This window comes from Podarcis melisellensis (assembly GCF_964234715.1).
Source record: "Podarcis melisellensis genome assembly, chromosome: 4".
In the NCBI taxonomy this organism is placed as follows: Eukaryota; Metazoa; Chordata; class Lepidosauria; order Squamata; family Lacertidae; genus Podarcis; species Podarcis melisellensis.
Genome location: NC_138531.1, coordinates 12,808,857 through 12,822,562, shown reverse-complemented (window position 1 = coordinate 12,822,562; position 13,706 = coordinate 12,808,857). Strand labels below are relative to the sequence as shown.

General features: G+C 45.0%; 1 protein-coding gene across 3 annotated transcripts in view; it reads left to right on the top strand.

Annotated features, from left to right (window-relative positions):
- CLDN10 (claudin 10) overlaps positions 1–13,706 on the top strand; it is a 105,751-nt gene that overhangs the window by 62,902 nt on the left and 29,143 nt on the right. Inside the window, exon 1 of one of the 3 annotated variants that reach the window (XM_081908299.1) lies at positions 10,387–10,697. The exons of the other annotated variants lie outside the window; for them this stretch is intronic. Coding sequence (XP_081764425.1) covers positions 10,478–10,697 — 220 coding nt within the window. The 5' untranslated portion in view covers positions 10,387–10,477. Of the gene's footprint in view, positions 1–10,386; positions 10,698–13,706 lie in introns of those variants that run through there. 3 annotated transcript variants of the gene reach the window in all.

Genomic DNA, 13,706 nt, shown 5'->3' with positions numbered 1-13,706 from the left:
AAGGGCAGAGGAGATATTGGCCGCAAACAGGCACAGTCTCTGGTTGCTTGGGAAAAGCCTGGGGAGAGAGGAGAGGACTTCTAGCCTTGGTGACTGGATTTTCATGGACCTGCTCTGCACCTTAGGCCTGACACTCAGCCAAATCTGTGGAGATTGTGTTTTTGCTCATAAAGAGTTAACTCCAACTTTGAACTGTGCAACTGTTGACCGGCACACTCCTGTGATACACTGCAAAGAGCACTGCAAAAACTGCTTACAGGTCTACTGGGAATTAGGAATGCCTAGTCCCTGGGAAATCACTGGCACCTAATTCTCGGTATCTTATTGAAAGCAGTGGCACTCAAGATATTCAGAGCTGACTTTCTGTTACTTTCAGTGAGACTATGAACAAAATGCGAGGCAGGCATCTGTGTTAGGTATTAACCAACAGTAGATGGACCGGTACAGGTGTAGCCAGGGCTGTGTGTATTCTGTAACTGGTGCAAAAATTTCAGTTTGGCAGAGAATTTGGCATCCTGAGTATCTTAGCTTTCTGTCTTTTTAAAAAGATGAGTAAGTTTTTAGTCCTTTGTGCGACTGAAAGTACATCGGCAACACGTGGTAAAATTTCAGAAGCTAGAAAGAGCACTGAGAATGATTTTTTTTTTTCAAAGTAGCTGGGTGTGCAAGTTCAGTGTTCTGGATAGTTTGTCATTCCCTAGCAGAAACAGGCACAACTATGGGAATATAACTACAGTGTACACAGGTCCTTTTTTTTTAAGAGGACGTTGCGTATACCCAACTCTGATTCATAGCTGCCTACGTTTCCCGTTTTTAAGGGAAATTCCCTTATTCCAAATAGAATTCCTTGCAAGAAAAGGGGAAAGTTGACAGCTATGCTCTGATTATAGAAAACTGTTGTGATGTGATGGTAGAATAACCTTTTTTGGTTATCTTGCATGCAATGCCATTCTGGTTTATGATGGCACAAGCCGCATTTTGCAATTAGGATTGGAGTGCCAATTAATTTGCTGTTTTTGGAAGGCACATGCTGAAGTTGAAATCATTTCATAGTTGAAATCATTTTTCTCCTTGTCCTCATTCCCTTTTACTTCCTGGCTGCTTATTCACACTGTTCCCACTCCAGAATAATCTTTCCTTTGTCACTCTGACCTTTTTTTGAGCTTGCCCATCCTGCTTTCACTTGAGTTAAATTAGCCTAAAGAAATGGATCTGGTCTGTCTTTTCCTTTAATATGCTTGGTTTCACATGATCAGTGGCAGGTAGGGCAGAAGCCAAGAAATACACAACAAGGTTTCAAGCAATGATCTATCACGCTCCTTTCTTAACGGGGTCAAGAGAACTGAGCCTAAAGCAAGAACGGAAGAAGGCAGACAAAAGGGGACCCCATTCTTCTCTCTGGTGCCAGCCCTGGGCTTATTGCAATCTGTTACTTGGAAGAAACAGTCTCTTAATATTCTTAAGCGTCATAATTGTTTCTACAGTCAAGGGATAAATCATAGGTAGAAGCAGGAGAAAGGGAAAGGAGGGAAGCCCCTCATTGATCACAGCTCCATTTCCTGCCTCTATTGCTAGCCACCACAGGTTCTTAGAAGCGGTACATAATTTCAGTTTGTGCTCTGAATGTTCCTCCAGCAGAACACAGAATCACAGAATGGTTGCTGGATCCTGAGAGTCCTCTAGTCCAACAACGCCCGCCCCCCGCAATGAAGGAATCTCAACTAGGTCATACATGACAGTTGGCCATCCAACCTCTGCTTAAAAACCTCCAAGGAAGGAGAGTCCACAACCTCCTGAGGGAATCCATTCCCCTGTCCAGCAGCTCTTACCCTCAGAAAGTTCTTCCTGGTGTTTAGTAGAAATCTCCTTTCCTGTAACTTGAATCCATTGGTTCGAGTCCTACCCTTGAGAAAACATGCTTGCTCCATCTTCCATGTGGCTGCCCTTTAGATATTGGGAGACGGCTGTCATTTCTCCTCTCGGTCTCCTCTTATCCAGGCTAAAACTGTTTTAGAGAAGTAAGGGCAGGCATAATGGTGACATCACAGGCACAAGGCAATCAGTGCTTGGCACAGACAATTTTTGCTGCAAAGTTGCAGAATGGTTTTTTGGAGAACGGGACCCTAGAGAGCAGGGCCCGCCCAGGACGTTTTGCCGCCTGAGGGCAAGCAGATAACGCTGCTACTGCCACCTCCTCTTCCACAGCCTCCCCACATGCTGAAGGCCGCAGGGGCATAATAGCAGGGTGAAGGGGGCCGTGTGGTAGTGAGTGACGTGGTGTTCAGAAGCTGGATCTGCCACCTGAAATGATGAGTAGGCCCTGCTGGAGAAGGCTGGACACCACGCGGATGTAAACACAGTGATTGTGCTTCCTAATCACCCTTACTGCTGCAATTCTGTTATTTCTGAAGTCCGGGTTTTCATTATGAATGACCCAGGTCCGGTTCTTTAAAGTGAATTACCGTTGGGCTGCCTGAAAGCACCCAGATGGTTTTTTCCTCATTCCAGCCACTCCCTTGTCAATGGAGTCTGTCAGTTCCTCACCAGACACGCCAATTAATTCACCATGCTCCATCTCAATTACTGTGTTCCTGGTTGTTTTCCGTTTGGCCAACGCCTCACCTTTTTCCATCTGATCCTTGCAGTTAAAACACGGCACACACGAAACACTAACAATCAACTTTAGTCTTTTCTCATGAAGATTCCTGCATTGCAGGGGGTTAGACTAGTTGATCTTAGTGGTCTCTTCCAACGCTACAATTCTATGATTCATGCTGCCTCCTGAGTGCTTAGAAAATTAATTGGAGAGCCCAAGTCCACGGATTCATATATGCAGATGTGCTGGTGGCAGCAATGATGCGTGTTGATTAACAGCACAAACAGCATGTTGATAAAGGCTGGGTAAACACTCCTGTTTGCTCTCCTGTATCCCATGTGCTCCCGCCATTGGTTCGGGAGGTGACGTACACTTGACTTTAGAACTCATCCATATCTACCCTGTTATTGATTATGATTAAGGATAGTGTTTCATGTTCTGGTTTCTCTTGCAACGTTTAGGATTGTAGAAACTCTATTTTCATTCTATACAGTGTGTTTCACAAAAGAGTCAGGGGGAGTGCAGTCAAGAGACAGAAAGAGAGAGAAATGGCTTCATTCAGTCAGACAGGAGGAAATAGTTCCTCATCAATGGCCCATTGAAAACAAACAATGAGCCAGATAATTTGCTGATTTTAGTAACACATGATTAATATATTTTGCGCTGAATAGCACAATGACTTGAAACCAAAGCCGATGGGCAAACTGTACTTAAATTGCTAATGTTCTTAGTATTATGAGTTTGGTAATCTGATACATGAAAACCTATTTTAAGGTAAAATCTAAGCAGTGCGATCTTGCACAAGTTTCTGCAGAAGGAAGTCTCCCTGGATCTTTTGGGACTTACTCCCTGACTAATGTGCTTATCTGAAAGCACACCCCATTGAACTCAATGGAACTTACTTCTGAGTAGACATATATATGAGCAGGGATTTTTTTCAGCCACAACTTGTGGAAACTCAGTTCTGGCATCTCTCAAGTGGCCGCCATCTTGCCATTGCTAAGAAAATGAGGAAGGTGTTGAAGGTGAGTTCCGGCACCATTTTTTTCTAGAAAAATAGCACTGTATATGAGTTTTCTTAACTCTTCTCTGTCCCACTAGTTCTTTACTGAAAATGCTCATGAACTTTGGTTGGAGAATGCAAGTAAACCCGTGCTGTGTGTGTGTATTGGGGGGGGGCAGTCTTGTTTGCTTTTAACAATTCTTCAGTATCTTTAGCTGTTCTTATTTTTTGTCATAGACTGGTTGGGTACAGAGGAGTAACCAGCTGGGGAACCCCCAAGGGAAGACGGCTCAGAGCCTGGGGAGTGCTGGGGGGACAATGATGAGTGGTCAGAGAGGGAGAAGACTTGGAAGAGGAGGTGTCTTAGTGAGCTGGGAGAGTCTGTGAAAGAGAGAAGTCAGGAAGCAGAGGCTGAAGCAGGCGAGTAAGAGGTGAGAAGTCAAGAGGCAAGGATGAGTCAGGCTAGTGAAGAGTCACAGGTGTCTCCCAACCCCACTCCACTGCTGCAGTGAGCTCCCCCTCGACTCCCAGAACCTCGAGAGGCATGAAACAGGAGGAGCAAAGATAGGCTGCACACAGGTGTAGTATCTGATTGCATGCAAGAAGACCTAGAGAGGAGATAAGTTAAAGGTAAAGGACTCCTGGACAGTTAAATCCAGTCAAAGGTAACTATGGGGTTGTGGTGCTCATCTCGCTTTCAGGCTGAGGGAGCTGGCGTTTGTCCAGGTCATGTGGCCAGCATGACTAAACTGCTTCTGGCGCAACGGGACACCGTGACGGAAACCAGAGCGCATGGAAATGCCATTTACCTTCCCGCCACAGCAGTACCTATTTATCTACTTGTACTGGCGTGCTTTTGAACTGCTAGGTTGGCAGGAGCTGGGACAGAGCAAGGGGAGCTCACTCCGTCACGGGGATACGAAATAGTGACCTTCCGATCAGCAGGTCCAAGGGGCCCAGTGGTTTAGACCACAACACCACCCGCGTCCCGAGAGAGGAGGAGACATAGATGGCTGTGGGGAGGAGGGGACTCTTAGTCTCGGCAACTGGTTTCATGGAGTAAGATCTAAAGGGAATGAGCTGCTGTGCTCATTAGGCCTGAAATTCTGTCCAGTCTGTGAAGATCGTGTTTCGCTAATAAAGAGTTATCTCCAGTTTTGAACTGTGTGATATACTGACTGGCTGGCTCTGTGACATTTTTATGTAAGCCGCCTTGAGGGGGAAAGGCAGGGTATATTAACAACAACAACAACAACAACTTTATTATTATTTATACCCCATTTATTATTATTATTATTGATTTACGAGGTTTTGAGCCCTGCCTTTTTCTCCCTGCTGATTCCCCACTATGATTACTCTTCTCCTTTCCACAGTTTGGGAAGATGTGTTTTAAAGAACTGGATTTAATGGACAGGGATTTGGTGAAATTATTCCCACAGAAATTACAAGATTTCTAGCTCAGCGATAACACTGTATTTTCCTTTGGGGTTTATTTGGGGGATCTATTAAAAACTGAAATCTATCATTGTTGCCACTGTCATATTTAACCTGAAAGTCTAGAGATTTTAAATATTTACAATCTGCCTTTCCATCAAGTGACCTACAAAACAGCTTATAATACAGGAAGGGGGGAAAATACCAAACCTCTTAATCATTTGGCTGGTGACAATGGACAGAACAACCTTCCTGCTCCCTTCTATAGCCCCCAGGCCAGCCTTCCTCAACTTGATGCATTATAGGTAATTTTGTACACCCAACTCCCATCATCCCCAGCCAGCATGACCAATGGTCAAGGATAATTGGGGTTTGAGTCCAAAACATCTGGAAGTCACAAGGTAGCAAAAACCTGCCACAGGCAGTTGGAGCAAATTTCTTTCTGGAAGGAAGAAGTAAAGTTCTGGCAGCTGCTTCTTTTCTGGTTGGTGTCTGGGGCTAGGTTGCTCTCTCAGAAGGAAGAAGAAAAGTATGGGAGATGGTTTTATAAAGTGAAATAATACTGGGTATATTGGACTATTTTTATGAGTAAATATACAATTTTTTCCTGCACTTTCTTAGATGTACCTCCTGCTATTTGGTTGGGTTGACCTTCCCCATGTCTCCTACTGGACCTAATCCTCCAGGAATCCTTTGTGGCAAAAAAGGCTTGAGTGTCCTAGAGTGTCCAGTCATGTTTGCTTCCCATGCCCTACCTGCTACATAGAAGTTGGCCAGTTCCTGTCTGGTAGATATATGGAACTATAGTTGTCCACTAGATCAGGAGTTCCCAGACTGTGGCCTGAGGACCACCAATGGCCTGTGAATTTCATTCAGGTGGTCTATGGCATGTCTGTAAAATGGCAATTAAAAATCATGCAGCATCTAGCAAATATCATTGAAATTGCTGCAATGGGCAGAAAAATTACTAAGTGGTCTGCCAAGACTCCCAGCTATTTTCAAGCGGTCCACTGGAGGAAAAGCTCGGGACCTCTGTACGATACAAAATGGGTTATATAAAAGGGAAGCACTCTAACCAGCATGTCTATGGGAGAGGGAGCTGTCAAATATGACTCACAGTTTGGTCCTATACATATTTATTAGTGATTAAAAAAACAAAAACCATTGTGCCCAACAAAGCTTAGGTCTCATTCAGATATCCGCTTGTCCTGCTGCTTTCGCCTGGGGAAACCTGATCTTTACCTCTGAATGGTTTCCCCAGGGTAAGCTACAGGAGCAAACAGAAAACCACTCGGCCCCATGGTTTCTGGGCATGGGACCAGCAGGAGTGTGGATGGGCCCTTAATCCACTCTAGGTGTGTTTAGGACTGCAGTCTATGTAATCCTTGCATTGGCACTGGGGCTTAGGACTGATTGGGAAATGGAAATTGAGCTCAAAAGTCAAAGAAAGGCTTTGGAGGGTCCTGTCTTGGCACATTCCTGTATTTTGCACACACCATCCAGTTAAACAACACAAAACTCTTGGAAGAATTCCATGTTTTCGATTAATTTTGCTAGACTGAAACAAAATCACAAAACAGCTTTGTTCAGAGAAGGGGAGCTTGTGTGGTCCAGTTTGTTGAGCTGGGATGCACGGTGACTTCATGTTGAAAAGACAAGTAACTCGCTCTCCATCACATCTCTCCTTCTGTGAAAACTAAATTTATGCCAGGTTTGGCCAGTCCAGGCCTTTTTGTATACTCCATTTCTCCCTAACCCTATAATTTGCAGGATTAAAGAGTATAATGTTCTCTCCTTGTCTCTTTCCGTTTCTTCCGTATACAAAGCACACTAACAGTTTCACGGTAAGGTAATTGATTGACTGCAAGGAATATCTGTAAGCAAAGCAAAGCAAGGATGGCGCTCTGAAAACATTTGCTGCCTGTTTAAATTGCCTGTTAAATCCTTAAATATACTTAAGCAGCTTGAAAATGTATTTTAATATATTCACAGTCAAGCCATCTGTTCTGTGCTTCATGGTATTACTTTATGCATAACATTGTATTTAAATGGAGGAAAAAAATGTAAGTTACTGTAGAAAATGTTTTTGGTCCTGGTCCAGTCCATTTCTTCAGCTAATTGTTTTGACCTATTGCATCTTAAAATGCAAGTTGTATAGGCATAGCCAAATTAGCAACAATAGACACATGAAGTTTGTATATATTGTTTGTTATGCCCATATGTGTGTGTGTGAGTATCACAAGTTCTCAGAGTATTTAAATGCTTTCCAAAATGCTTGATTTGGCTCCTGAGAACCTCGGTTTTTAAGGTACAGCAGTACCTCGGTTTTCGACCATATCCACTGACGAACGTTTCGGTTTTCGAACGCCGTAAGCCCGGAAGTAAATGCTTCCATTTTCAAACATGCCTCGCAAGTCAAACGGTTTCCACTGTATTTTTCTCAGTTTTCTCTATTTGCCGACGACTGTTTGCGCCTCAGTTTTCGAACGCTTTGGAACTCGAACGGACCTCTGGCATGGATTACGTTCGAAAACCGAGGTATCACTGTAATGGTAGGAAAGATTTGTTTAAAGCACCAACAGCTAGCTTGAACCCAAGTACTTAATGTAGTACAGTGCTACCTCGGGTTACATACGTTTCAGGTTACATACGCTTCAGGTTACAGACTCCACTAACCCAGAAATAGTACCTCGGGTTAAGAACTTTGCTTCAGGATGAGAACAGAAATTGTGCAGTGGAGGCACAGTGGCAGCAGGAGGCCTCATTAGTTAAAGTGGTGCTTCAGGTTAAGAACAGACCTCCAGAACGAATTAAGTTCTTAACCCGAGGTACCACTGTATCCATATTCACTAGCAGGGGAGGGAGGTTTGAAAGAGGAGGGTAGTTTGAGAGGATGCCAATCTATCCCACGGTCCAAATTCATCACCCATGTGCTTGCCTATGTCCCCTCCACCGTGCCTAGGGACAAAGCTTCACCTGTCTTTAATATCTTGGCAAGAATTCAGGAAAGGTTCTCTAACAATTCAGGCCTGCGGACAAACTCAGCCATATGCATAGAGGTTATACAGAGCCCAGATTCACAAGCTGTCTTTTCCTTGGCCGGCTGCACCCACGCACCCACTGAAACCATGTCATTCAAGGGGCAGGGAAGGGTTTGAAGTGGCCCAACAGAAAGCGGGTGTAAATGAAAAAGAAAAACCAATCTGGAACAACAGGCATGACGACCCTAATCTGTTTATACTGGCAGAGGAACAAATAAGGCTGTCATCCGTATTTAATTTATGAAACTAGAAATGGGTGCTTGTGGTTTTATTTTGGGAAGGAAAAAAAAGGGCTGCAGTGATCAAATTGTCCGACAGCCTTCACAAACAAAACATTTTCTGCAGAACCCTTGGTTCCACAGCCCAATGCACAACTCAGTATGGTTGAGAACACCGTTCAAGTAGTTTCACGGTGGAACAAGTTACTCTTTTTAGATGAATTTAGTGTCACACGTTCTCTGGGACGTTTAGGGCCCAATTTCCAGATCTGTGACCAAGAAGTGGAAGCATCTGGAGATGGTTTAGAGTTTCGTTTTTGATGCTTTGTCACTAAAGGAGCAATCCTACAGGATCCTCTGGGATGGATCCTGGCTCAGCTCCTTCATCCTTGGCTCATCCAGAGATCTACTGATGCATCTTCCCAGATGCCAACCCAGTAGATCTTAAGCTTAAATACACCCTGGATTCTAAACCCATTCAGCTTTGTCACATGACCTGACAGCCTGGTGTAATTCAAGTCAGCAAAAATGGGTGGTGTTCTTCAAACACTATTTCAAAGGTTTGCTTTCCCTCTGCTGGGCTTAGGCCAGCTCAGAATGGTTTCAGGCAGGCTGGTGGTGGGGTTTTTTAGATGGAGGGTAATATTGTTTGCTTCCTTTTAGGGGCTCACCTGGTGCCATCATTACATATCTTTAGGCACCGGGTGAAAATACTCCTTTTTACCCAGGCCTTTGGTCATTAAATAATCTTTGGCCTCTTAAATGTGTGTGTATTATGTTTTTATTATTATGCTGCATAATTACGTTCCTAATGTTTTACAACGCCCTAGGATCTTTGGATAAAGGGTGGCCTATAATTTGAATTATTATTATTAATGATGATTATAATAATAATAGATCCTGGTGTCAGGGATCAGTCCTGGATTTACAGAATCCATCCCGGTTTCTAATTTGATCCCGGAATGTTCCGCTTTTCTTTAGGACATCCCTATTTTCATTGGAGAAATGTTGGAGGGTATGGAGTTATCCGATCCCCCAAGCCAAAGAGCTAAGTAACTACACAACCTTTAGAAGACAACTGAAGGCACCCCTGTATAGGGAAGGTGGTTTTTTTTTTTAATGTTTAATGGTTTATTATGCTTTATATATGTTGGATGGCACCCAGAGGGGCTGGAGCAACCCAGTCAGATGTTGTTGTTGTTTAGTCTTTTAGTGATGTCCGACCCTTCGTGACCCCATGGACCAGAGCACGCCAGGCACTCCTGTCTTCCATTGCCTCCCACAGTTTGGTCAAACTCATGCTGGTAGCTCCGAGAACACTGTCCAACCATCTCATCCTCTGTCGTCCCCTTCTCCTTGTGCCCTCCATCTTTCCCAACATCAGGGTCTTTCCCAGGGAGTCTTCTCTTCTCATGAGGTGGCCAAAGTATTGGAGCCTCAGCTTCAGGATCTGTCCTTCCAGTGAGCACTCAGGGCTGATTTCCTTCAGAATGGATCGGTTTGATCTTCTTGCAGTCCATGGGACTCTCAAGAGTCTCCTCCAGCACCATAATTCAAAAGCATCAATTCTTCGGCGACCAGCCTTCTTTATGGTCCAGCTCTCACTTCCATACAGTGAGGTATAAATAGCAAAATTATTATGATGGAATAAGACGCCCTATTTTCATCAGAGAAAGGCTGGAGGGTCTGGAGTTACCCGACTCTAGATGGGGCTGGAGCAACCCAGTCAGATGGGCGAGGTATAAAGAGTAAAATTATTATTATGGAACAAGACGTCCCTATTTTCATCAGAGAAAAGTTGGAGGGTATGTAATAACCATCATCCTAATAGACAGACGGCCAACCCTACCTGGAATTACAGATTACAGACCTCTCTCCAGCGAGGGCAGAAGGAGGAGGGTCCTCGGAAGGCGGCGCTGAGGCGAGGCGTCGCCCCCTCCAGCCTCAGCCTTCCTCCCGGGGCCCGTCGCCCTGGCCAGGCCGGCCGCGAGGGCTCGCCGCCCGGGGTGGGGCGTGGAGCGGCCGGCTCCTCCCTCGCCGCCGGGAGGATGCTGCCGCCCGGGTGGGGAGCTCGGCCGGGGCGCTCAGTCGCTCGGTGCGCTCCGTCGAGGCTGCGAGGAAGGGCCGTGCGCTCTCGCCTCCCGCTCCGAGAGCGCAGCGCTCCATCTTCTCCTCCTTCCCCGCCATGGCCAACTCGTCGGCCGAGATCCTGGCTTTCCTGCTGGTCATCTCGGGCTGGGTGCTGGTGTCGTCCACGCTGCCCACGGACTACTGGAAAGTGTCCACCATCGACGGCACTGTCATCACCACGGCCACCTTCTGGGCCAACCTGTGGAAGACGTGCGTGACCGACTCCACCGGCGTCTCCAACTGCAAGGATTTCCCTTCCATGCTGGCGCTGGACGGTGCGCAAGTCCCTCTTCTTCTCTATCCGCCGCCTTCCTTGGAAGCAGATGGGTCTCCTCGGAGATCCGGGATGGTGGGGAGGGCGAGAGGGAGGAGAAGGAGAAGGAGAGGGTTTTTTTGTTTGTAGGAACAGCTCCTCGCGCTTCCCGATGGCCACGGTGGAGGCTCTTTGCGCGCCCCTGGACCTTCTCTGCGCCCCTTACTTGGGAGTGAGCCCCGTTGGATCCAGCGAGACTTACTTCCGAGTAAACACGCCTCGAGAAAGGTCCAGCTGCAAAGAAATGTACGAGGAGGCTGAAGACCTGCTTGCCTTCTGATCCATTTTCTAAGATCCGTGGGAATGGGAATATAAATATTTTCACAATTTTTAAAAAATGAATTCTGAAACTATACCATTTCCCTTCCACTGTTTTTTATTTGTGTGTGTGTTTTTGTCTTAATCTTAAAATTATATAAAGTTTGTATTTCAGCTGATGATAATAAGAAAAAGGGGTTTGATGTACAGGTGTGAACATATTTCCCCCAAGTACAGATGGAAACATCTCAACAGTTGTGAACCATTTTCCCCATCTCTTTTTTTGCTAATACTTTGTTTTTGAACTTTACTTGCTACCCAGGATAATTGCTGTGTGTTTTATTTTAAGTGCTGAAGCGTTTGCTGAATGCTCTATTGGAGACCAAACTGTTTGCGGCCGCCAAATGTTTTCACTGCTTTTTGGTCTTGAAGAGCTTTTGACAATATTCAAGCTTCTTCCCTTTAAGTCTTCCCTTGACTCCGAAGGCAGGCACCTTGGGAACTCAGCCATGACTGATTTCAGGGATCCCCTGGTTCCTACCCTGATGAAGGGGAAGAACAAAAAGAAATCCCCACTTTCCCGAGCAACATCTGGAATGTAGTGCTTTTTTGAAATATTGCTTTCTCAGCTTATGCAATAAAGCGTATAAACTAGTTCCTCAGAGGCTAATATGTGCCGGTACCTCTAAGACAGTCCCGGATATGATCCTTGCCAAGTAGCTTTGTGCTTACCTCTTCCATACTGAATATGCAGGTAGGCTGGGAGGAATCAGCAAGGGGTTGGATATCAACAGCTGAAACAGACCTCCTTCGCAGGTGCCTTTCTCTTTCTCTGCAACTCCCCCCCCAACCCCCCAACCCCGATTTGTCATAGAGTGACTTATTTATACCAGGGCATGTAATAGCTTCCTGTTCATCACCTGCCTCCAGGTGCCAAAGATATGCCCAGCATGCATTTGGGCACCTCATCTCCCCATCCCCATCTGCTCTCTATGTTGGACCACTTTGGAAAGACACCACTTACCCCTATAAGTGCTTTGAATGGTGTCCTGCAAGCACTTAGTCTTCGGGAACAAGGGCTAGGTAGATTTGACCCCTCATTTCTCAGACCTATCTGGACACTCCGTCAGGGACGGACTTTAGAAATCTTTCATAACGTGGCCCCAGGCGTGAGGTCAAAATTTGGCACCCCCAAATAGATCTTCTCGGTTCTGGGTCTTCTCAATGTTGTACCTGCTCAGCTCGGCACCCTCTGCACCCTAAAACTCCAGCTGCTCTAAAGATGTGCCTGGAGTTGATAGCGGGAAAGAATCGTGCGACCCGGAACTCTTGGAACTTTGAAGTGTCAGGCATAGCCCTATTGGCTTTAGCCCAAACGTAGCAGAGTTTTCCTGCACAGCGAAGAAGCTAGTTGCGGCAGTAATGACTAGTCAGCTAGACTCAGAATAACTATTTACAGGATTTATTAAAAAGGAGAAAATAAAACCAGCAGAGTTTCTGCATACAAATAAAAGCAAAATAAATCCTCTCTTTTCTCTCTCTCTCAAAACCATACACAGCACTTCTACTCCTAACACACCTCACATCAAACTGAGCTAGCAATCCCTAGTTAAGAGTTGAATGCTGGTCGTTAACCAATCAGAGTAAGCAGTTTCTAGGTCAAGCTGACCTGGGCTTTCTGCCAAGAGTAAATTGACACTGCCTTGAGTTAATTGTTTGAATCCAGAATCTGCAAGTTTCCCATGAGAATCAATTAACAGAAACTGAACACCCCCTCACAGATTCTGCTGGACAATTAACATCAAATACACCTATGTAGAAGATCATTTTTCCAGCAAACCTAAACCCTTGCACATTCGCTTGTTCTTTACCTTTGCCAATGGTTTAGTTAACACATCTGCTACATTTTCTTCACTTGATACATAAGTACAGGTGATTATATTGTCTTGTACACAGCAACGCACATTTTGGTATTTTACAGAGATATGTTTAGAACGTGATTTGAAACCCTCTGTTTTACTTAAAGTTATACAAGCTTGATTATCAATGTAAACTTGTACTGGTTCTCCACAATTTACATTTAAATCTGCTAACAAATGCTTGAAATAAATCACCTCGTTGCACAATTCACTCAATGCGGCGTACTCTGATTCCGTTGATGACACACTTACAACGTCTTGCTTGCGTGACCGCCAGCTGATTAAAGCTCCACCGACCATTATGACCAGCCCTGTGACAGATTTTCTATCCGGCAAATTTCCCCAGTCACTATCACAGAAGCAACTCAACATTTCATCCTCTGAAGAATTTAATTGTAACATATAGCCAATTGTCTGTTTGAGATATCTCAGAACTTGTTTTACCCCTTTCCAGGCATTTAGTGTGGGTTTTGAGACCAATCTACTTAATATGCCTACTGCATAACTAATATCAGGTCTGGACCACTGTGCTAGATACAATAAACTTCCAATTACAGAGTGATATACATCAGGATGTTCAAATTCAGGACTCTCATCTGTATGAAGTGTTTTTATGAAACCTGGATCCATAGGCACCACTGCCCCTTTGCAATCCTGCATTCTGTATGTAGTCAGTAGTTGTTTAATTTTGTTCTGCTGACTAATTAGGCAGCTGCCATCTTGGGCCCAGCACACTTCCAACCCTAGATATGTCCTAACCGGGCCTAAGTCTTTCACTTTGAACTTACTGGACA